This window comes from Cebus imitator, unplaced genomic scaffold (genome assembly GCF_001604975.1).
Source record: "Cebus imitator isolate Cc_AM_T3 unplaced genomic scaffold, Cebus_imitator-1.0 Scaffold42, whole genome shotgun sequence".
Taxonomy (NCBI): Eukaryota; Metazoa; Chordata; class Mammalia; order Primates; family Cebidae; genus Cebus; species Cebus imitator.
Genome location: NW_016107357.1, coordinates 18,007,160 through 18,032,983, shown reverse-complemented (window position 1 = coordinate 18,032,983; position 25,824 = coordinate 18,007,160). Strand labels below are relative to the sequence as shown.

The following is a 25,824-nucleotide window of genomic DNA, read 5'->3' as shown; positions in this document are numbered from 1 at the left end:
GAACACCGCTCTCTTATTTAATAATAACGGTAGTTGTGTGGTTGTTAATAGTTCTGAACTTGATTGGGCCATTTTTTAAATGATTCTTCCCTGAAGGTAACATATATGTACTGGGGAAAAGCATATAAGAGAAAAGTTAAAGTCAACCATAATCATCTACCCAAATTAATAAGTAATTGCTGCATTTCTTTGGAGTTTCATTAGTAGATAAATTCATATACATATATATTATACATATAACATTCTGAATTCATTGTTTGAAAAACCCTTTTTTTTTTTTTGCTCTTCATTACATAAGTATTTCCAGGGCATAAAACATGGTTGAGGCCAAGCATGATGGCTCATGCCTGTAATCCCAGCACTTTGGAAGGCTGAGGCAGGCGGATCACAAGGTCAGGAGATGGAGACCATCCTGGCCAACAGCATGTATTAAAAATACAAATATTAGCTGGGCGTGGTGACATGATCCTGTAATCCCAGCTACTCAGGAGGCTGAGGCAGGAGAATCCCTTGAACCCAGGAGGTGGAGATTGCAGTAAGTCGAGATCGTGCCACTGCACTCCAGCCTGGGTGACAGAGTGAGGCTCTGTCTCAAAAAAATGTTGAAACTTTAACATTTAAAGATGACATAATATTCTGGCATGTAGATGTACACAACTTATTTAGTCATATTCGAGTTATTGGGTACTTAGATTGCCTCTAACTTTTCAATATAAATAATGCAATAATTAAAGACATTAGGCTACATTTGTTTGGTTTGCCCTCCTCTCCCTACGCATTCTCTGTAGGACACATGGCTAAAAGTGGATTGCTAAAAGTTGAATGTTTTATATTTGTCTCTGGCTATAGAATCATTCATTTTTACTGCTGTGTTTACTGACTAATCTTACAGAGACTGACAAGTCAGAAAAATGTTTACTCAAACGTAACTATTTAAAATATACCCTATATCTGTTTGTATCTACATTTAAAAATATAGCATGACAAATAAATACTATTTTGAACACAGAAGAAAATATTAACAAAAATTATGATGGGAAAATTCTAGTCTTATGTATTTAAAATTCTTTTGGAAATAAAACACATGTAAGGGGTACATCTTCTTCCAATTTCTTACCTGCCAGCCTCTTCATCCAGGCTCCCTCATCAATCCCCAAGTTATTATATATTATCTTCAATATGTTCCCTAGAAGTGTGTTCATGTGCTCTGAGTTCAGGGCTGTGCAGCACATCTCGGCCCGTTCCGGATTGTTCTCAGGTCCGTGCTCCCACCAACGAGACATGTAGCTGCAAAGCATGGGCAATATGACTTCCATGACATGCGGTATTTGAGTGTAGCGAATGCCCGACTCAGCTAATTCCACGATTTCTTCCATGAGTTTCTCCAAAGATGGTATATTTGGGCAAACATCTTCCACATTACTTGGCAAACTGAGAGCTAGAGAAATACACATAAAAATGGATTCCAGTCAAAGAAAGTACTGAGACGATATGGCAGATTTCCATTGTTTGTAACAGACGAAGGCAACCATTTCATTTTGGATTTCAAAACTTAGCAAGACCTGGGATGCCTTCAACTGGCTCTTTCTCCTGTTTTTCAAGGAAGCTGTTTGAAAGCTTCTCTCTTTCCCCCAAGTTCCTACCGTACCATCAATACTACAAAATTGAATTTCCTCCTACTTCACAGCACAGAAGAGTATCAAATATTTCCTCTTCTAATTTGCTGCTCTCATGACCTGCAAGCCATTTATGACTGGCTCCAACTGGCCTCCATTGCCCATTTTTGAAGAAGTTTTGAGGTCCACCACTCATGGTCTCACCTAATTTCTGATGCCTCATTCAGGCCTGTATTTTCAACCCCCTTAAACCTACCACCCAGCAGATACTCAAATCTTTCCTGGCTGACTTAGCTTTCCAGGCACTCTTCATCCACAAAACCAAGCTGCTTTTCAGTGCTCAGCAAAATCGCACTTTTACACCTCACCTTCCCAACCATTCAGTGTCATTTCATATCCCTGACCCAATTCCCTCTTCCTAAAACTCCCCTCTTTCTTAACATCAATGTGTCCAGCCTTTTTTGGCTCCCTTCTGAACGTTGTCAGTTTCCTTACTGACTCTCTTCTCCTTGCTGAACTTTTAAATGCTGATATTCTTTAGGAATCTATCTTTGGGTCTCTTCTCTTTTTCGGTTTGCATGTTTGTCTAGAAAATTTTGGCCATTCTTTCTGCTAATAACTCTCAAAACCATGTTGCTTAAAAACTGTTCTGACTCATCCTAGATGTCTTAAGTGCAACTAAAACACAATGGATCTAAATTTAAACTTCTCCTTTTCTCTCCAGCCTGTCTTGAGCATGCACTAACTTGTTAGGGACATTTTCCAGTCATTCACCCAAGCAAGAAAGCTGGGAGAATGTCTAGGCTGCAATGTCCCCTCATCTGCCACATGAGATGACTCTACCTCTAGGAGCTCTCAGAATCAACATACATACATGCTGTCCAAAGGGCCTCACTCAGTCTTCTTGCTTTTGAATTACCACATATTCTAACTGCCGACTTATAGCTATTCATGTCCTTTATTGTTGTCATGATACATTTCTGAAATGCAAATCTACTCATCTAACTGTTTTTTTGTTTTGTTTTTTTGGTTTTTTTGAGACAGAACCTGCTCTGTCACCCAGGCTAGAGTGCAGTGATACAATCTTGGCTCACTGCAACCTCCACCTCCTGGGTTCGAGATACTCTCCTGCCTAAGCTTCCTGAGTAGCTGGGAAAACACGTGCCTACCACCACGCCTGGCTAATTTTTGCATTTTTAGTAGAGACGGGGTTTCACCATGTTGGCCAGGCTGGTCTTGAACTCCTGACCTCAGGTGATCCACCTGCCCCCACCTCCCAAAGTGCTGGGATTACTGGTGTGAGCCACCGTGCCCGGCTCATCTTACCTTTTTAAAGCCAATTAAAGGATTATATTTGCCACTGGCACAGTGCCCACTTTTTACCCAACATAAAAAGCCTGCCTCCCCCTTTCTGACTTTCTATTCTTGTCTTGTCTTTCACGCTTTACTCTCCTGAAAGCTGTCTCCAGCCATGTTAAAATGCTTGAAGTTTCTCCTCATGTACCAGAGTTTCAGTCTTCCCAATTTCAAGACTCATCTTGTATCAGCCTTGTGAAGTCTTTCCAGGTGTTCTCAGCTAAAACTGCCTTTTTGGTGTCCCCGGTGCTCTTTATTCTTTTTTTGTTTTGGGGACAGAGTCTCGCTCTGTCCCCCAGGCTAGAGTGCAATGGCACAATCTCTGCCTCCTGGGTTCAAGCAATCCTCCTGCCTCAGCCTCCTGAGTAGCTGAGATTACAGGCACCTACAACCACACCCTGCTAATTTTCATATTTTTAGTAGAGACAGGGTTTCACTGTGTTGGCCAGGCTGGTCTCGAACTCCTGACCTCGTGATACACCTGAATTTTCTTTCAGAAACTCTAGGGAAATTGAATACAGCATTCCAAAACATGTAATACCAAACAACAATACTTAAGAACAAAGAAGACTGGGGGTATTCAAGCTCCTTAAAAATCACTATTGGAAAGTATGATAAGTATCATTAAGTTTTAGCTTCATGTCTCAAATATTGCACGTGTTTCTGTGTTACCTGCTCTTTCTCGTGAAGACTTGGTATTGTAGATGGAGTAAATATTATGTTTGTCCAGATGAGTTTCCAAAAATGCTACAGGAAAGGCACCAGCAAAGGCAGCTAGACATTCTCCTAATGCAGAACGTTGCCTGTAAATGGAAAAGCCCCATGCTTTTTTGGCTTCCAAATGAATAACTAAAAAAGTCGTATTAAAATTAGCAAGTTTAACCTAAAAAGGAATGATAATATTCAACTCCAATTTCTATATTGCCAAACTTCATATGCTTTCAATAGCAATATCCTCGCCATTTGGAAAAAAAAAAAACAAACTAAATTATTAGTTAGCAAAAAATTATCTGGCAACTCCCTTCCTTGTATCTGATTGCACTAGTCCTTTTATTTCATTAATTCACTTTAAAATTCTGTTTCAATTAGTCATTCTCAGACTGATTCTAACAATTTGTATTGGTAATCTGGAAATATCAATTTTTCTTTTGGATGACTTACATTAAAATATCTATATTTTTATTAGTACAGTGTAACTTTTTCATTATTTTCAAAATATTTCTTTTTCTTACCTTTGAAATTTTATTTTCTTTGTTTTCCCCAATCACTTTACAATTGCAAAGTTAATTGCACAAAAAGACTTAACAAACAAGCCACCAAAAACTAAAACATTATTCAGAACCTAGAAAAATGACCTCAAATTTTGTCAAGATAAATACATAGGCAAAAACAGCAATAATGAAAACAAAAGCAATAGCAATAAGAAGGAATTAGAGGGTGTGAAAAACCAGATATTAAAATATTTTTTTAAATGCAATTCAGGCTATATGATACTGATTCAATAATAAAAAATCTAATAATAGAACAGAATAGAAATTCTAAATGTAATCTAGTAAATATATTGCTATATAAGATGAAGGTTTTATTTTAAATCATGGAGTAAAATAAATATTTAATAAATGACTACTTTACACACAGTTGATGAATTAAAAAATTTAATTTGAATCCTACATAATACCTAAGAAAAATAAAATTCAGATATATTTCTAGTACATTTCCTTCTTATCTCAGAGATGAGTATTCTAGACATTCTCTACTTTCCTTGAGCTTTCACACTTATTTTCTCTCAAGTCAACCTTCACTGGAAAACAGAAGCTGCTAGACACAGATCTACCTAATATAGCTTATACCTGTTTTCTGTTGTATAGAGAAAAATTATAAGCCTCAAAAGTCACCTTCTAAAAGATACATTCTCCACTACCTTGTTCTCTAAATTGTGTGGTTATTCATATGACAATCTATACCTTGCCACGATAGTATTTATCAATTTGCTTGTTTGGTTTGGTTTCCCCTACCAGATGAAGAACCTATGAGAGTAGGGAAGTATCTTGTTTATTTCTGTATCTTAGCATCTGGCATTTAATAAGTACTTAGGATATAAACAATAGAATTAGGAAGTTAAATATAAAGAACTGGAAGCATGAAAAGTCTAGGAGGATAAATGTGTGAAATTTTAATATAATGTGTAGTCTAAACTTATCAGAATCATAAAACTAACAGGAAACTGATTACATGAAATAATTGATAGATTTGATTATGTCAAAATTATATAAAAATTCAACATTACCATGTCATAAAACTCTATCTGCATACAATTTTTATATATAAGCACTATAACGGTATAAAAATGCTAAAACTCACAAAAACAGGAGAAGCAATAATCATTTCAATAAACAAAAGATTATTACAAATCAGCATGACAATATATTAAGAGAAAACTAGATGCAAGATGAGAAAAAGCAATTCATAAAGTAGAGAAACACAAATGGCAAAGTAAACATGAAAAAGATAGCAAGTAGATGGTAATCAGGAAAGTGCATTAAAAAAAAATATATATAAAAATAGTACTAACCCTATTTATATTTTTAAATGCACTTTTTATATATTTATATATTTATATTTATATATAAATAATACTATTTATATTAACTATTAACGATATATATTTCTGTATATACTATATATACTATATAACTATATAGTATAACTATATATATATATATACTATTATGTATATATAACTACATATAGTTATACTACATAGTATGGCTACATATAGTTATACTATATATAATTAATTATCTATAGTTATACTATTTACGTAAATAGTATAACTATATATAAACTATATATATATATAAATATATATATATAAATAGTACTATTTTATAGTTATACTATTTATGACATATAATACATTTAAACTATTTTCAAGTATCACATTCATAAGCACTGAAAAGAAAAAAAGATAATCTGAAGTAAGGAACAAATGAGGAAATTAGCATTCACTTGTAAAACTTGAGAATATCAATTGAATCAATTTTCTGAAAAGGCAGTGAAATGAGTACCATAATCCTGTAATACGGGTTTACCCTTTAACTTATAATTCCAAATTCTGAGAATACAGCTAAGGGAAATGAGCATAAAATACAATGGAATCCAGGAACATAGATCTAGCACTAGGTATATCAGTGAAAAGCAGAAAACAGCCAACACGTCAAAAATGCCATAACATTTCAAGGAATTATTTTAATTCCTTCATATATTTCATAACCATAAAAATAATATGAAAATTGAGTTTACTTAAATGCAGGTAAAAATGTTGTTAAAGTGTTCAGAGTAAACCCAATTATATTTTTCCACTGATCTAATTTTCTATTTTTGTATATGAATCTCATCCTATTTTAATTATTATAGCTTTACAGGTTTTAATATTTGGTAGGCCAAATGAGTACCTGTTCATTACTCTTTTATTCCCCTCTAAATTTTATTGGCTAGTCTCATGGGTTTATTCTTTGAAATAAACTTTTGAATTATTTTGTGAAGTTGGATACAAAGCAAATTTCTGTTTGAAACTGTATTGTAATTATAGATCAATGTGGGGAGAATTTGTATTTATTCATAATTAAATCTTCTATCAGACTGTCTTTTTATTTACTCTTGCCTTTTAAAACTGACCTGTTTTTCTTGTCTGGTTCACAGAAATGTCTTACTGAAGTTGCCAGTGATCTCTTCATTTTAAATTTACTGGGGATACCTTTTCTTGCTTTACCTATTCACGTCATTTAACACTGCAAACCACTCCCTCCTGAAACTTGAGAACATGAAAAAATAAAACTAGCTTAAATAACTGCTCATATTCATACTTACTTTGAATTTCTGATATATGCTGAGTACCTGCACTAGCAGGTGCTTTCATAAGACTCAAACACTCAAAGTTGAAACTTCATATTAAGTATAGTCTTTATTATTAGTGCTTTAATTTCTTTGCATAACTCCATTATCCTTTATTACATCAATTCTTATTTTGTGTAAAGATTATCTAATTACTTCCAAGGAATTTAAAAGGTTGATCTGGCTTAGTTTAAAACTAGGAAGCAGTTGATGAAATAAAGATCCTTGAAATAAATGGTTATAAAACTTAAAGCAGCAATTGATACAAAGTTAAACTTTAAAAATTCTTACCTCTCCACATAAATACTCTTGCTGGTTCCCAAAGCATATAAGCTAGTAAGAATTCTGTAACAAGACACCTGGACATCTTCCACTAAGGAAAAAGAGAGTATCACTTGAAAGAAAAACCCACTTATTTATACACTGTCCTGTAAAAGCTTAAGCTATATACTATCCAGTTTAGGCTATATACTACTCATCCATAAAACAGAATGAAATCATGTCTTTTGCAGCAAAATGGATGGAACTGGCGGTTGTTATCTTAAGTGAAACAAGCCAGGCATATAAAGTCAAATATCACATGTCCTCACTTATAAGCGGGTACTAAACAATGTGTACACATGGACATAGAGAGTAGAATAACAGACAAGACTCAGAGGTTGGGGTCAGGAGGAGGCAGATGTTGAGAAATTACTTAATGGGCACAGATGTTCATTTTTTGGGTGATGGATACCCTAAAAGCCCAGAAATCTATACTTGTAACCCATAAATTTATACAAATAAAAATAAATAAATAAAAGGCACATTTAAGTATGCTTTTTTCCTTTTTTTTTTTTTTTTTTGAGACAGAGTCTTGCTCTGTCACTCAGGCTGGCGTGCAGTGGCAATATCGGCTCACTGCAACTTGCCCTCCTGAGTTCAAGCGATTCTCCTGTCTCAGCCTCCCAAGTAGCTGAGATTACAGGTGCGCACCATCATGTCTGGCTAATTTCTGTATTTTTAGTAGAGACAGGGTTTCACCACGTTGACCAGGCTGGTCTTGAACTCCCAATCTCAGGTGATCCACCCGCCTTGGCCTCCCAAAGTACTGAGATTACAGGCATGAGCCAGCACCCAGACTTAACATGCTTTCTTAAAACAAAATTTAAAATAAACACTTTGTCACTGGTAGTTAGTTGCAGCATCCACTGAATGACTCAGCAGTTTTTGCAGAGGTGCCCGTCACCTGAGGAACATGCAATGCAAGAGTCTGAGTCTGTGATTCTGCTCAACAAACGCTCATGTCTTATCTCCTGCTCTTATCAGCAGGACAGTGGGGAGTTAAAACAGCTCATGTGTTAGTTTTTCCATGTAATCTTGGCCATTCTTTGTATATTTTTATTAACTACTGAGTGCCAGCCCCAAAGAGCAGATTAAAGCTTCCCTACAAACTGTCAGAAACCTCTGAAGAGAAGATACTGGAGACACTCTAAAAGACCAATTATTTAGACGCAGACTTTGTTTCAGTAGTCTTCACATTATTACGTTGTCAAGCTTGTAGGAACAATCAGTATTGATCCAGAAATAATTTGAAAACATTTGATGTTGCATGTTATATGGTCCAACTGCATTAAAACATTTCTGTGAAAAGAGGCAATGCAGAATAGTAATTTGGAAACTTCTACAACGTGGAAGTTCTTTTCTTTTCTTTTTGTTTTTTTCAGATGGAGCCTCGCTCTGTTGCCAGGCTGGAGTGCAGTAGCATGATCTCGGCTCACTGCAACCTCCACTTCCCAGGTTCAAGCGATTCTTCTAGCTCAGCCTCCCAAGCAGCTGAGACTACAAGCGTGTGCCACCACACCCAGCTATTTTTTTTTTTTTGTATTTTTAATAGAGACAGGGTTTCATCATGTTGGCCAAGATGGTCTCGATATCTTGACCTCGTGATTGCCTGCCTCAGCCTCCCAAAGCGCTGGGATTACAGGCAGAACTTATTTTCTATAACCAGTACCTTACTGGTCCTCTCTATGGATCCATGTAATTCAGAGATCTGTTTCTGTAAGAATGGTGTCTATCACTCAAATGTCAACCTGTTATGTTTTGCAATTTAAAAAGGCATTTTAATATGTAAATAGTATTTCAGTAATCCAGATGTGGCCACTACTGTTTTTGATTGTACTACAGGGTATTTTGATTTTTTAAAAACTCCAAGAAATTTACATACATATTAGGTCTTCTCCAAACTGATGCTGGCCAATATGTTCAAATAATGATGACAGCATTGGCAGCAGGGCCACCGTGGTGTAATTGATAATTTGAGTAACCCCTTTGGGCTGGTTTCGGGTGTGGGTGAACTGGCCCTGCTTGAGATTTTCCATGGTCTTCTCCAGGTCCTCTGCAGCATTGTCCAGAAAAGCTCTGAGCGCACTTTTAACACTCTCCAGGCCAGTCTTCATCACCGTCCTAGGAAGTTAAGGGAGGACTTGTATCTTCCAACAGGAACAAATGAAATACAAATAAAATGTGGTTCTCCTATTATGTTTAGTTCTCCATTACTGTACCCATCTGGCAACAAAGTTTTAAAATCAACTCTAAAACAAGTCTTTTCACTATACTTGAAGTTACAGCAACACTGCTCTGTAAATCACCTTTTCCAAATGCCTTCATAGACAACTTATTAAAACCTTGGAGCAAAAGTCTGTGCTAAGGCTATGTGTTTATCATTAACCGTCTCCAACTGAACCAACAAAACACAGCTGTGAGGTGAGTATAGTTAATCTCAAATCCCACAAAACTAGAATGTTTCCTGAGGCAATGGGTAGAAAAAAACATTTCATGTCAGCTAAACCAACTCAACAACTGATACAGATGTTTGTGTTTTAAGGTGTAGTAATCAAGTCTTTTCTAAAGCAGCCACTGAAAGCTGAAATTCATACAGAAGTGACACCCTAATGCTGCTATTTCTAGTAGGAAGTGAAGGTCTGTAATGATATTTATTATTATCTGTATTTATTAAAGAAAAGACCTTAAATGAAATCTTAAACACAAGAATGGATAATCCCAGAGTATTGTGGAATATTGTCTTTAGGAGACATTCATAAACTTTTACTTAGATTTATCCCACACAACATATAAACTAAATGTATGGCTTAAAGGCTGAATCGGCCATGCTAAATGAACTGATTTTGTACTTGGTAAACATGCTGGATTTCTGGTCAAGTTGACAGGACAGAGAGGGAAGCACACAAATGGGAATTCATCTACCTACACACTTAGTACGCAATCTTAAACATCACTTTATTCATCTGTAAAATGAGAATAAAACTCTCATGTTTCCTAAAAAGTCAAATGTTATTATGAATGTTAAGCACAAAGACCATGCCTGGAAGCTGAGAAGATCTCTAGAATTGTCACTTTGCCACTTTTCCTGCATGACACATTACCAGTTCAACTCTCAGCTATATTCCTGGCTGCTACAGAAATGACATGGCATTAAATAATCATCTACATATGATCATAAAAAGAACCTGCCACTGTACTAGTAATTTTAAAACGTTTTTCTTTTCATCTACACAAGACATTGTTACAAATCCAAAGAATAAAATCAACACAACTGGGTCCTTCTTAAAATTTATATGTATATGTTTATGTATATATATATATATATATATGTGTGTGTGTGTGTGTGTGTGTGTGTGTGTGTATGTATTATTATAGTAATTTATTTAGGTCAAAGTATCTATTTACCTTGCATCCAAAGTTTGACCCAAAATATGAAGACAGTTGACAATTGACGTTGCATCATTACCTAAAGAGGAAACAAAATGCTATATAAATTGCCCTGAGAAGTTCTCAATATTCTTCTTTTCTACTAATATTTGTGCTAGAAAAATTAGTCAATGACGCAACTCAATAGTAATAATTTTAAAGATTTTTAATAATCAAGTTTGAAATCATGCGTTTTTTCTGCTTAAAAGTGGTTATGCAAATGTAAGTAGAAAAGCAATAAAGTCGGTCTCATCAAATAGCTGACATGCCCAAGAAGCATTCAAAAGCACTGCACCAGGCTAAAAGAGTTTTAAATGAAGTTTTCAATAATCCCCTCTCCCACCCATCTCATTGTATATTTAAATCTTCTTCTTTACAAACTTTTGAGGTCAGCTCATATCCTTTATGAAACGAGGTGGGCTTAAAGTTTAAAAATTTTAATTCCATTTTAATTGCACCAAGTATCTCTGCTTTCTTATTTCATTCCACTGCGTTAAGATGAATTGATCTGCCTGAATTCAACTGCAAGAAGATAAATTAATTTCCTTGAATGTTATTGGTCTTTGGTAAAAACCAAAAAGCACTAAACCTTCATGTAAAAAAAAAAAATCAGAGACTAAAGAAGTTAAATAATACTTCTATGAGATTTTGAGATGATAGTAACTGCTCTTGAAAGTAAAATAAAATTCACTCATTTTGACTGGCAGATTTTACCAGGAAGTACAGAAATACGAGTGATAAAAGCATTACATATATTTTTCTTTGTAATGGATATACAGAAAGCAAATAAAATGATGAATTCAAGGTAACAAAATAATTTGACCACTTACAATACAGTTTGACATTATCAGTTCCTCATTCTATACTTTGATTACTCACACACACACACATACACACACACACACACACACACACACACTCATCTCCTGGGTCCTGAGGTTGGCAACTTCAATTTGAATGTAAGTTTTTGTGATATTGGTATATGTTATATTCTTTATACAAAAAAGTAACCTAAAATGAATGACTAAAGTATACGCTGAAATAAGTGTATTAGAACATGGGCAAGCCAGTTTAGTGATATAATACAAAAAAGAAAAAATAAGGTATTAAATACTTATTCTGAGATTCTGAGTTATTTATGAACATATTCCCTCATCTTGTGCTTCAAGTGTCAAAATTCCTGGTAATAATGAAGACAAAATGAGCAGAAAGGTAGGATTTGTTATTTCCCTGTCCACTGGCAGATGCCAGTGCTAGGCCTTCTCCTGGAACCCTCAGAAGTATTGATCTGATGATTCTTTGTCTCAACAAATAAAGACAAATACTAGGCCATGCATGGTGGTTCACGCCTGTAATCCCAGCACGTTAGGAGGCTGAGGTGGGCGGACCACGAGGTCAAGAGTTTAGACCATCCTGGCCGACATGGTGAAACCCCGTCTCTACTAAAAATACAAAAATTAGCTGGGCGTGGTGGCTCATGCCTGTAGTCCCAGCTACTCGGGAGGCTGAGGCAGGAGAATCTCTTGAACCGGGGAGGCGGAGGTTGCAGTGAGCCGAGATCGCATCACTGCACTCCAGGCTGGCGCCTGGCAATGGAGCGAAACTCTGTCTCAAAAAAAAAAAATTAAAAATAAAAATAAATATAAAAACTAGGCACTCTCAAATATCCAGTAATAAACAAAATAGTCCTCATGGTACTTACACTGTAAAGAGGGATATAGATGATGAATCAGTAAGAAAAAAAATCATTTAACAAAATATCGACATATAACAGCAGGCCACAATTATATATACATACATACATATATATATATATATTTGTTCCATATATTTGATGTATCTATAGAACAATAGAAACTGGGTAGAATAACACGGAGAGTGGTTGTGAGTCCTTGCGGAAGCAGCATTTGAGCAGAGGTTGGAATGACATAAAGAAACAAACCATCCATATATATGGGAAAGGGACCCAGACACAGGAGGAGCACATGCAAAGGCCCTGAGACAAAAAATAAACCTGGTGTTCCCAGCAAGGAGGGTCAAGTGGCTAAGGCAGTGCGGAGAGGTCAGGCTCTAGAGCTTGGTTAGAGCAAGCCCTTGGATTTTCAGTGCAGCAGGAAGATAATCTTAGGTTGTGATCAGGATGGGATATGATTTATATCTTTGAAGAACTAATTCCCAATGCGGGAAATTCTGGAAGAGCAAGAGTGGAAGATAATCAGGGACCTACTGCAGCAACTGAATCAGTTGACTGGTGATGGTGAATTCAGATTCGGATATAAGCGGTGAAGAACTTGAGAATATATTTTAAGGATTTACTTATGGATTGAAGGTGAGGTGAGCAGGAAAGCAGTCAGGCATAACTGTAAGGGTTTTTGCCTGAGTAACTGGGTGAAAGGTGGCACCATTTAACGGTATGGAAAGAGCACAGGAAGCAGGCTGTGAGGAAAGGAAGGCGGGGGCGGGGCGGGTCCTGACCCTTGCTTTGCACGTAGTAAGTGTGATGAGCCTGTTAGTAATTCTGGTAAAGATGTAGAATAGGCAATTGATTAAAAAAAAAAAAGTCTGCAGTGCAGGGAAGAGATCTGAGCCTTGGGCATCGTAAACATACATTTAATTTTAAACATCATGAGCCTAAATGAAACTAGCCAGAATGAAAATAAGTACAGAAGAAAAAAGGCCCAGGGCTTCCAGTCTTTAGAGGCAGAGAAGATAAGAAAGATGCAGTATAGAAAATATGAAAGAGAAGGCCCATGAGGAAGAAGACACGTAGTGCAACGTGTATGAGTCTTATGCAACTATTAATCAGCCCCAAACCAGAAAGACTGGTCCCTCACTTTTCCTAAAACACTCAGTTCTCTGTCTGTCCATTTCCCTTCTAAGCTGCTGTCTCTTACTATAGATTATCAGTGTGTGTACTTTGGACCGAGTTTACACATGCCCTTTTCCATAAAGGGTGACCAGGGATATTTAAACTTCTATTCGTTTACCCTTGAGAGGCTGGGATTTTCGTTTGCTTTGCTCCCTCCAGCTAGAATAGTGTCTGACATACAGCGGGCCCTTAAAACATTTGTGGACTGACTGCAGGATGTAAGAAGAGTAGGAAATGGCCAGACACATTCTGCGGGTTGACTGAAACTGTGTACTGGGAATATGAAATTTCTGTGACAGATAAAGGAAGAAACTATAAACTCCACAAATTTTTACATTTCGGTAGACCCCTTTTAAACGCAGCGCAACTTTAAATAGAAACACCTCTATGTAAAAAATGGTGGGAAATGGACTGCATGGGTGCAGAAAAAGTCGAGTCTTCAATATTTTAATTTGCAGGCTAAGCAAAAATGTCAATCCCATTAGCACGTGTAAGAAGCCTAAAGCGATGATTATTCTGAAAGAGGTAAAGCATGCAATAAGGCTTTTAAATAAAATAACAGCTTAAATATTGCCCTTCTTAAAGCTATCCAGATTACCATAATCAGAAATGTCAATCATGATATTAGCAAGAACAGGAAGGGCCAGTACAGTATTTATAAGATGATAAAAGTTTAAGGTGGCTACTGGATTTTATGTGCTTAAGTTTACGTAATTGCTTCATTGCTCTAGGCGGTGTTAAAAAAAATTGATACTTTTCAACTCACAGTATTTCAAGGACCCAGTTACTTCTCTTGTCCTCAAATATATACCTGTCAGCACCTTTAAACACTTAGGGAAACACTTACAGATTGCCTATTTGTCCTTAAGATTGTGTATTTGTAACAGTACATCAAGGTATGTGTAAACACAAAAAGTACATAATTAAAACAACAACTTTCGCCTGAGTCCAATAACAATAGAGACAACATTGAGTTTTAAAAACATAACAACCGTATATACAACTCTCTAAATAATAAAAATAACAAAATTACATAATATGAATATAAATAATTTTTGCATATTAATACCAAATTTTGTTCTGTGGTCTTTTAATAAAGTTTCTCTAACTCAGGAATTCTCAATGTTATCTCAAATTTGACATGTCATATACTAGTTCTATTGTATAATCTGGTACACTGAGGATTCACAGAATGTTGACTTCTCTTTCTTCTGGAAACAGTGATAGCACTCATTCTACTTTTCATTCTTCTCTACATTTGTAATATTGTATTCTTTTTTCTTAAGAAATGATTAACCTTGGCAGAATTCTATTAATAATGTGAAATACCATTATGCCAGAAGATATAAATTTCTCTCACAATGATGAGAGAATAGAGAGAAATTGAAGAGTATCAATGACTTTGTTATTTCTAAAGTCTGTAATAATGAAAAGAGTAAAATTATTGGTTCCCTAATTTGGTGAGAAGTTTCAGTCAAACTGAGGACACAGTTTGAATAACTACATTTCCTATTCATTTTTCCCAATGCCAGGAGATTCTCCCATAGTGCTATGTTCCACTGAAAGAATTATCTGTATTGCTCTAATACTATGTATACTTTATTACCTTCACTATAGGCATCTAATTCCAACATTTCTGAACTTCTCTATAAAAATGAGATTTTTTTTTACAATATAATAAGTCTAGGAAATAGTTGTTTTGCTATGCATATTGTCACAGTACTACAGAATTTTTAAATTAGAGAAAGATCTCAATGATCCTCCAGTTATGAATAACAAGGATAAGAAAATAGTGATAGACTGCGCAATTGAACCATTAAATTCTCAACTTAGCGGTACACTGAATCCTCAGATGTTTCTATCCTCAGTGATTCTGAGTACTTTAAGTATTTTTCCTTTTATTACATGTGTCCTACCAAGCAAACACAAGCACAATCTGAACCTTGCTCGAGATAATAAAAACATATTAATTTTCTAATATAATAACTTCTGAGATGAGACAGGAATCATCATTTAAATATGTCTGCGTTTTTTAGGGAGAGATATTAGAAGTATCCACATAAACTTAATCCACTAATTTGTTGATTAGGGAGAAATAAGAGTTGATAGAATCCACTGTAGTACTTAGCATCTACTTTTAAAACTCTTCCAAACATAACATTAAGATTTATGCACTGGTATAAATTAGGCATACTCACTTGGAAAAAAACTGAATATTTTAACAACAGGTACTGTTTCATTTTAAACATGTTATAATATTTATCTCGTTTAACACTCCTGTAACTAACATTGGAGATGTATTAATATGTTGTATTTTGGGTTCTAGGTCAACCCAGAAGTGTTGCAATATTATGCGCATCATATTACAAAATGCTGGCTTTGTTGCTGGTATTCCTAGATGTACCTACGTCATTAATTCAAAAATCCTCCATAACTCCGAGGAGCGTCCAGGTCATTTAATGTCTCACTAGAATGTTAAAAAGGCACCAGGGAACTGAAAGGTAGGAAAGGCCTATAAGTGATAAATATTTTGTGCCAGCCTTTTCAAATAGTTCCTGGAACTGAAAAAAAATCATTGTTGATGAGTTTCATGATCTGATTATTTAAAGGGTCATTAATTATGTGTTATTTTCTTTTCAATGTAAGTGGCCTAAGTGTTTTCATGGACCTCTTAAGGAATAAGGGGAAAAAAATATGATTCTCACAAGTTGTAGGATAATTAGGTACTACATTTTTCTTAATAATCTCTTAAGCAAAATAAACAAAGGAAAGCTTGCGTCATTCGTGAATGTAAGAACATTTCTAAGTTCTTAGCATTTGTCTCAGAGTAAGTCTCTGCTAACTTATCGACCTTCTCTATTAGACTGTAGGCTTCTTGAAGGCCGGACCTGGTTGGCTCATTCATTCATTCATCATAGAATCATAAAATACCTACTGTGTGCCAGACTTCCTGTTAGGCACTGAGGATGCAACAGTAAGACCGCACAGAGCTGAGAGTTGTTGCGAGAGAGATGTTAAGCTGGTAAGCACACCTTCAGTGATACGGAGGAAAAGTACAAGGGGCCAGAGACTGTTATAATAGAAAGAGGAGGGAGTATTATCAGGGAGATCAGGGAAGCCTTTCCTGAGAGAGTAGTGTTTGGATTTGAGTCTGAAGGATGGATAGTTGGTTACGAGTGTGAAGGACTGAGGAGATGAGTGTTATGGATGGGGGTCCTTTACTTGGGCAATAATTACAGCACGTGCAAAAAGCCTGGGCAGAAAGGAATCTAACGTATTCAAGAGGCAGACAGAAGGCCAAGGAAACTGAAGAAGAGTAGTGAGTAAGGAGGCCATGCTGGAACATGCAGACGGAATGGCCCGTGAGGAATGCAGTGGGAAACACTAACATGGCTAGGTTAAGAAATCTTCCTATTCTAAAGACATGGGAAGGAACTGAATATGCAGGAGTGTCATTGGAGAAGTGTGTTTTGAGAAGACTCGATAAGATCATGGTGGAACACAGCTGAGGGAGGCAGGAGGGGATTCAAAGAGAATGGATGGTATGCTCCTGGAGTATTACAAGCAAAAGATGTTTGCATATTGGTCTGGGTTCAGGTGTGGAAAGAGAAATAAATCTTCATTTTCCTAGCCTCCTATCTTGCCTTTCACATAGCAGACATACATGTTTATTGAATGCATGCATAAAATGAGTATTATTAAGGCATTAGATTTCTTTTCACATGTAAAAAGAAAGCCTTTAAGGAGCTCTGATATACACCACCTGGGCCACCAGCACTATCACTGTTGGAGTCTTAGTTATCAGATGCTGCTTCCTCTAAAAACAATTGAAAGATTCTAATAGTGTAATAGAAGGGCTTATGTATCCTCTAACTGCCTTGAAATTCGTAATCAGAATTTCTCTGTAGCAAAAGTCAGGGGAAACTCTGGGAATAAAAGCACTATTTCTTTTCTTTCTTTCCTTTTCTTTTTTTGGTTGAGATGGAGTCTCACTCTGTCACCAGGCTGGAGTGCAATGGTGCGATCTTGGCTCATTGCAACCTCCAACTCCCTGGTTCAAGCAATTCTCCTACCTCAGCCTCCCAAGTATCTGGGATTACAGGCATGCACCACCACACCCAGCTAATTTTTGTATTTTTAGTAGGGATAGGATTTCACCGTGTTGCCCAGGATGGTCTGGATCTCCTGACCTCATGATCCGCCCTCCTCAGCCTCCCAAAGTGCTGGGATAATGGGCATGAGCCACTGTGCCCAGCCTAAAAGCACTATTTCTTTAGTCAACATTGGGTCCTTGAAAATGGAAAATGATATGGATATCACTTGTCAGCCTGCCTACATTCTATTCATATCCTACCTGGATTTCCAAAATTGGTCATGTGCGCCAACTTATACTCACTACAAGCATTTCAGAATTCAAATAGGCAAGCCTATATTTAAACAAGATGCTATTTTCTTTCTTTTTCATTCCATAAAGTATTCTAATTGATTCATCAGAATTCTGTGAGTAATACAGCTTGCCTTCCTGTTTAAAACCCTTAACTTTTTAAACACAAAATAAAATTGTTTAAACGTCTCAAAAAGAATAGCTGAGGCAGAAAAACACTATATCTTACTTCCTGGATAGTGTCCATCAATGGAGAAGACATATTTTAAAGTAGATAAGAGATAAAAAATACAAAAGTCTGAGTTTTGAGACTCCTCACTTCATATATTAGAAAAATATTTCAAGCACAGGTGAGGTTTGGAGATATAATTACAATGGGGCAGCCAACCTAGAATAAATATTCCATTACCCGTCAAACTCTGCTCACCACAATTACTGCCACCAGAACAAGTATTTTGTCTCTTCATTTATTTTAATGCTCCTGCCTTGTCTCCAGTTTCTGACATAATTCAAGTTAACGTGTATCTTTCTGCATCCTTACCTTTGCTGATCATCACAAACCTCACATATTTTCTTGTTACCCTCAACTTTCAATTCTGCCTTAATTTACTCTTCGGTTTAGGTCATAAAAAAATCTTTAAACCAAGATAGTACAGAAAATATGATTTAATAATCAATGTATTTCCAGCCAGAATTCAAGAAAATGATTAAAGGTAGAGTGAAAAACATAGATTAATATGACCTTATACAAACAAACACTGAATATATGCTATTAGATTTCTCTGTTTGGAAAAATCCACATTGGCATAGCTGATAAATCAAAAAATAAACAGTTGGGTTATAACACTTCTGATTCATTCCAGAAATGGGTTGATTATAAAGGCTGTATTGTGCATATTTTTGTGTGAGCATGGTGCAATGTTGGCTCACTACAACTTCTGCCCGCCAGGCTTAAGCAATCCTCCCACCAAGGCTCCTGAGTAGCTGGGACCACAGATGTGTACCATCATGCTTGGCTAATTTTTTATATTCTTATTTGAGATGGGGCCTCACCATGTTGCCCAGGCTGGTCTTGAACTCCTGACCTCAAGTGATCTGCCCACCTTGGCCTCCCAAAGTGCTGGGATTCCAGGTGTGAGCCACTGCGTCTGGCCCTGTGTGTGTATTTTAAATGGCTATGTCTCCTAGTTTAGTTTGTATGTAATTTATGTAAATAAAAAGCTTTAGACAAATTAATGAAGTCTAATAATTCTAGTAAGACTAGAAACATGTGAAAACTATAAGGTTACACTTTACATAGCACTTCCACATAAATTATTTCACACAAAATAGATCTCTAGGTTTATTAGGTATTTTAGCCCACTTTAACAACGAAAAAATGCAGATTCAGAAAATTTAAATCCCTTGTCCAAATAATTCAGCTGGCTGAGTTAGAAAAATAGGACTTATAGCTAGGTTTTCTGATTTCAAACCGGCTGTCCACTCTGGGATGTCATATTAGCATCTAAAGCCCATAATATGTGAAGTTTAAATGCTATCCCCATACCCATAATATGTGAAGCTTAAATGCTTAAGACTTAAAAGCTTCAGCTGGGTGCAGAGGCTCACACCTGTAATCTCAGTACTTTGGGAGGCCGAGGGGGGTGGATCACCTGAGGTCAGGAGTTTGAGACCAGCCTGGCTAAACTGCTAAAACCCTGTTTCTACTAAAAATACAAAAAATTAGCCATGCATGGTGGTGTGCGCCTGTAATCCCAGTTACTCGGGAAGCTGAGGCAAGAGAATCACTTGAACCCAGGGGTGGAGGTTGCAGTGAGGCAAGATCGTGCCACTGCACTCCAGCTTGGTGGGCAAGAAGAGAAAAACTCCATCTCAAAATCAAACAAACAAAAAAAAGACTTAAAGATTCTAATAATTTGGCAAGTCTATACTAGAATACATTTGATTAATAAAGGCTTCCTGAAGTTTATATTTTTATAGGCAAATATCAAAGCAAATTTGAAACAATAACATATACTTTAATAATATAAACATGTGCAAAAATACACTTTGAGATGTAGCAAAACACATATCAAGTCTCCAATATATTCCCCTTAAAAATAAAGATAATAGTGTTAGAAGGCTGAGGCATGAAACCACAATGTCTAATTGAAACACTAGGATCACGCAGGGAAGGAATTAATGCTAAGGTATCATTTTTGTCCCCTAACAAGTATGACAAGCTGTATTATACATATATCTTCAATGACCAAACTTATAAATGATATATTCAAAAGGAAAAATGGATTATCAAGAAGCACCAAAACGAATCCATAGAATGGAAGTCTACACACAGTTGAGATGGGTATAATTCGAAAAATGGCACAAGGGATTCTCTGGCATACTGGAAATAATCTATGCCTTGGCCTGAGCAATGATTAAATAGTTGCATATGTATATAAATTTTCATCAGGTTGTTCTTTTTATTTGCTTGTATTAGAGACAGGGTTTTGCTCTGTTTCCTAGGTTAGAGTACAGTGCTCTGATCATAGCTCAGGGCTGCCACAAATTCCTGGGCTCAAGTGATCCTTCATCTCAGCCTCCTGTGTAGCTAAGATTATAGGTGTGTGCTACTGCACCTGGCTAATTAATTATTATTATTTTTTTTCAAAGAGACAAGGTCTTGCTATGTTGCCCTGGCTGGTCTTGAACTCCTAACCTCAAGTGATTCTTTCACCATAACGTCCCAAAGTGCTGGGATACAGGCATGAGCCACCACACCTAGCCAAGATGTTCTTAAGATTGGTGTGCTTCATGTATGGAATACCTCAAAAAAATATTTAAGGATATTATAGTGAGGTATAACAGGAAAAAACAAGAATATACAATAAGCAGGGAGTTAGAAATAGCACCATAGAAAGTATTATTATGCTCATTTATAAGACTGCAAAACAGCAGCTGAGAAACAGGCCCGTCATCAGAGATAACGCATAATTAGATAGTGCTTGCTGAAGACAAATGGAGAATATTTGAATCCACTGTTTAAATCCTGCCTGAACAAGCTCATGATAATTTTTCTCTGTTGAAGTGAAACAAAAGTCAGTGAACTAGAAATTATTCTAAAGATAATTGCCCCATTGATTTTAAATTACCAAAATATTAATGTAAAAACTCAGGCAATTTTTATGAAATATAAATTTTCATTACCAAATTTAAGAGCATCTTTTTAAATATATATTTTAAGTTCTGGGGCAAATGTACAGAATGTGCAGGTTTGTTACACAGAGATACATGTGCCATGGTGCTTTGCTGCACCCATCAGCCCATCATCTACATTAGGTATTTCTCCTATGCTATCCCTTCCTCCACTCCCCACCTCCCAACAGGGCCTGGTATGTAATGCACCCCTCCTTGTGTCCATGTGTTCTCATTGTTCAACTCCCACCTATGAGTGAGAACATGCAGTGTTTGGTTTTCTGTTCTTGTGTCAGTTTGCTGAGAATGGTGGTTTCCAGCTTATGTTGGATATAATTCTAGAAACCAAATATAGCAATAACCTACTATATCCAGAAAGTATTATTTCTCAGAAAATATGTGAAGAGCTTATTTGTGCATATGTGTATATACATACGCCCATTCCTCAGTTTAACTGTGACTTTGTAGAAATGGTTTAATTTTTTTAATCCTTAGCTTTTCCTGTAAATAGAAGTGAACTTACAATACCTCTACCAATACATTAAATGTTTTATTACTAAAATTACCCCCAACACTGTCTCAAAACCTAGAGAGCAGAGGGCTCACATTTTCTTTGGCAGTTTATAAAACCAGATGCAGGGAAGTGTGAAACACAAATTCCACCAGCCACTACAGATTCTAAAGCCCCATGGCAGGGAAAGTCTGCGGAAAGTGAGTGCCCACCCTGCATAGCTGTCCGGAAGCAGGTGCTCTGGAACATGGACTTCAGCTAGGTGAATTCTCAGAAACAAACAGAAACTGACTCTGGAATGAGTGTGCTAGAAAAGCCACTCTTGCCAAGTGAAGCTCCGAGGCTCCTTGGCGTCAGTGTCTTGACTATGATGTTCCGATGTTTGGAATGCAGTAGACATGCAAATCTGTAGTCAAGAGCATTAAAAAAAATAAGTGCGGTTTAAAATTTTGATTTATAACAGCTCATTGTTTAATCCATCAGAGGTAACCAAACACAAATCCAGGGGCCTGGTTTTGTTTTGTTTTTACCCCTGAGATAAAATATGGCGCAGCCTGCCATTTTCATTCATTTGTTCTTTAATAGTAGTCTTTATTTTCAGATATGCTTTGGACTAGTGTAAAAAAGATAGAGTCCTCAATTTCACCATACATGACGCTGTTTATGAACAACCTCGAGGACCTTATCTTGGCCTGCAACAACCATGCATGCAGCCATGCAAACATGCATCCATGCAACATAGCAGCACACAACACAGTGCAGAAATGGCAAAGAAAACCAAGTGATGGCCATGCTTGTATTTTTTCAAGGGTCTCCTTACCAAATAGTGAAATCCTATGCCTGACAAGAACTCCAAGTTTGCAGAATAGGCTGAAGACAAAAGAAAAACAAAAGAGAAAAGGGAAGGGGGAAGGGAAGGTAGAAAAGACAGGGGAAAATTTAAAAAAAAAATAAAAGAAGAAGAAAAAAGAAAAAAAAAAAAAAAAAAAAAAAACAGCTGATACATGAGCCGGAAAAAAGCAACATGATGTCACGCAGAAAGAATCAATTCTCTGAGCAGAATGTGGAGTAAAGGTATTAAAGAAAGAGTCTCTGAGTGCATATCTTTAACAAACATGGTTAAAAAAAGCACATATTATAAGAAACCAAAAAAAATTGAAAGCAAAGCTAATTAATATAAAAGCAACCTATATGAACCCCACAAAAATATAACTACTGAAAAACCACAAGGAAAAAATTTGGTTCAATCTCCCCAAATGTACCACTGAAACTCTAGATTTAAATATATATATGGACATTATTGTACAACCAAAGTATGGTGCATTGAGCATACAGTGTTACTTTAAGTTTTAATATGTTTCATTATTTGAAATCTCCTTCTTCCCCAACCTTGATCACACTCCTTACAGAACGTAAGCATCCAGTGAATTTGCATACAGTAAAGTAGGAACCGAATTTGAGCAACTGATAATTACTCAGAGGAAAGCATTACAGATGTGATAACTTAAAGACTCTGAATGCCAATGATAACTAAGTATATTTCTTGTCTGTTCCAGAGCAGGTTCCTGTGTCTTTGTGTCCTTCATGGCAATTAGCAAAGAGTCATTCCAAATAATGGCTGCCCACATTCAGCCTGACAAAGCTGGGATCCACTAACTCTCAGATCAGACCCTTGAACCTGGGAGATCCCTGCTATTTGTCCTTTCTTTTCACCAAGACTCAGCTGGGTGGGATCCTTGCAGGTTCCTATTTTGAGAGATACCCTTCACTCACTTTCATGCTTTACTCCTGTCTACCCATCCCTCAAAACTCAGCTCAGAATGAGTTTACTTTAAGAAACCAGCGTTCTGACATTCAGCCCCCCTTTACAGCTCCCAACCCAGGCTGCAAGAGGTCCCTGTCCAGCTGCTCCCAGGGGCCATTTGCAAATCCCTACCAATACAAGTAACATTATCTTCACATCTACCCACACTCTTCTCAGTTCTCAGAGAGCACAGGCTCTACCCAGCCAGCGCTTACCAAAAACACTCTAACCTTGAAGATCCCTTTGTATGGTACCACCCACACTCAGCTTGATTTTTCCCAATAATGAGAACAGCGAAGTCCTCACTGACCATGCTCTCTTGCAAAGCTCTGTATTATCAGCTGAGCTCAAACGTACAGCTCCCCAGGACTAGGGATACAGACCAGCCATGGAATAACATGAAAGTGGCTGACCCATGGCAGGATGGGAAGAGAGAGGGCAGAGAAAGTGACATTTATGAGGCTGACCTCTTTTACACTAAGTTTTAGCCATCATCCCTCACTTCCATAACAATGTGGATTCACGTATTTGATGAACATTATGAAGGGTATTTTGTAGCTTTTCCAAGAAAATGTTCATCTGTAAATGTCTGAGTGAATATGAGGCTTTGGGGAATTTCTTATCAGAACAAAATGTTTTTAAAACAATGATCTATTCAAGTGGCTGCTAGACATAAGATTACACATGAGGCCCTTGACCTGCATTATTTATCTTTGTGCTATAATTTTAAGACAATAAAACAGGAGAAACTTTGTCCAGATGCCCTTATCTACTAAGCTTTATAGCTGACAGCAGCGCATGCTAATGCAGCAAGGGTCTGCCTTTGTCTAAAGAGAATAGTTCAGCTTAGAATTGGACACACTTTAGATCCCCAGACTCCAATCTATTTTAAGTCATACATTTTACCTATTGCTCTCTGGTATCCCAGAGTGAAACATTCTGAGATATTCTTGATGATCCAGAATTTATAATGCTGGGTTTAGGTTTTGCCCAATGAATCCAAGCCTAGGATGCTTTGCTGTAATAGCAGACTACTCTATATCCCATTTACCAACGTGTAGGTAATGCCTGAAAATCTGCCAGAGAAAAATGACTTGACAATCTCTGCTGATTCCTTGCCATATGTGCCACCAGAGAGAAATACAGATATAGAAGGCAAGGTCCTCAAAGAAGGCAAATCATATCTTTTTCCTCTGCTATGCAATCTACTCTTAGGGCACGTATTCATACAAACTATAAGGATTAATTATTATAAGCTTTGGCCTATACTTTCTCTAAAAAATATTTTCTATAATACTGTTGCCCCCTTTCTCGGAGAATGTTGTCCCATTATCACTAATATTCTCCAGAATTTATAAGGCATCAACTTCTTCAGCATTTATTCACTGCCTTGTACTGAAACACTCCTTTGAAGTTCACCAATGCCCCTACTCAGCAAAGATAACAACCTTTTCTTTTTTGGAGAGCTCTCAACAGTATTTGGCACTGTTTATTACTTAAATCTTGAAACTCTTGCCCTCCTTGCATTTTGTTTTCCAGTAATTTTTTAAATTTTTGCTTTCTTTCTAATCATTCTTCATGTTCTTCAAAGACCTACTCCTGAAAACCCTGTAAATGTAATAATTCTTCAAACATCAGTATTCACAACCTTTTGCCTCTTTCTCTATTCTCCTTCAGTTTGATCTACTTTCAGAGCTTCAAGCATTTTATAGATATGTTCAGATAATCCCCAAATATGTCATCTCTTGCTCTAATCTATTAATCCCGTATATTAATATTTCCAATCTGCTAGATTTCTTCAGCTGAATGACCTTAGGGTGCCTTCTACTCCAATAAATATCCCACCAAATTTAACCTCTTCTTAGAAACAATTCTTTTTCTGAACTCTGTTGTTTCTGTTAATGATCCCAACAACGTTCCAAGTATCCAGAGTTGAAATTTCAGCCCTAAGTGGACTCCCTTCTACTTGCCATATTGCTCATCACCAAGTCCTGTTGACTTTCTCTCTTCCCTGTCACCCACACCCAGCTCCTGTTGACAGCTCTTCTCTATTCCCAGCACCCTGCAGATATCTCCACTGACACTCACCGTAGCTGCTGGAAGAGGTAGCTCTATATGTACGTGTCTACTTAGCTGTACTTCTAAATTTCTTAAAGTTACGAATTGTGTTATTGTGTGTGTGTCTTTATCTTCAGGCCTCAGGCAGCATGCCATACATAGCTGGCATTCAGAAATCACACCAGGCGGCGGCTCATGCTTATAATCCCAGCACTTTGGGAGGCCAAGGTGGATGGATCACCTGAGGTCAGGAGTTCAAGATGAGCCTGGCCAACATGGTGAAACACCGTCTCTACTAAAAATATATTAAAAAAAAAGCCAAGCATGGTGCTGACACAAGCCTGTAGTCTCAGCTACTCAGGAGACTGAGGCAGGAGAAAAAGCATTTTCAAGACTATGTAGCTAGGAAGA

The 25,824-nt window shown here is 36.8% G+C and overlaps 1 protein-coding gene across 1 annotated transcript in view; it reads right to left on the bottom strand.

The window, feature by feature from the left end:
* The window catches only part of RYR2 (ryanodine receptor 2), a 787,527-nt gene that overhangs the window by 132,540 nt on the left and 629,163 nt on the right, over positions 1-25,824 (bottom strand). The window contains exons 63-68 of the mRNA XM_037737814.1: positions 22,372-22,421; positions 10,593-10,653; positions 9,070-9,308; positions 7,158-7,239; positions 3,645-3,775; positions 1,118-1,438 (exon numbers count right to left, since the gene is read on the bottom strand). Coding sequence (XP_037593742.1) covers positions 1,118-1,438; positions 3,645-3,775; positions 7,158-7,239; positions 9,070-9,308; positions 10,593-10,653; positions 22,372-22,421 — 884 coding nt within the window. The remainder of the gene's footprint in view (positions 1-1,117; positions 1,439-3,644; positions 3,776-7,157; positions 7,240-9,069; positions 9,309-10,592; positions 10,654-22,371; positions 22,422-25,824) is intronic.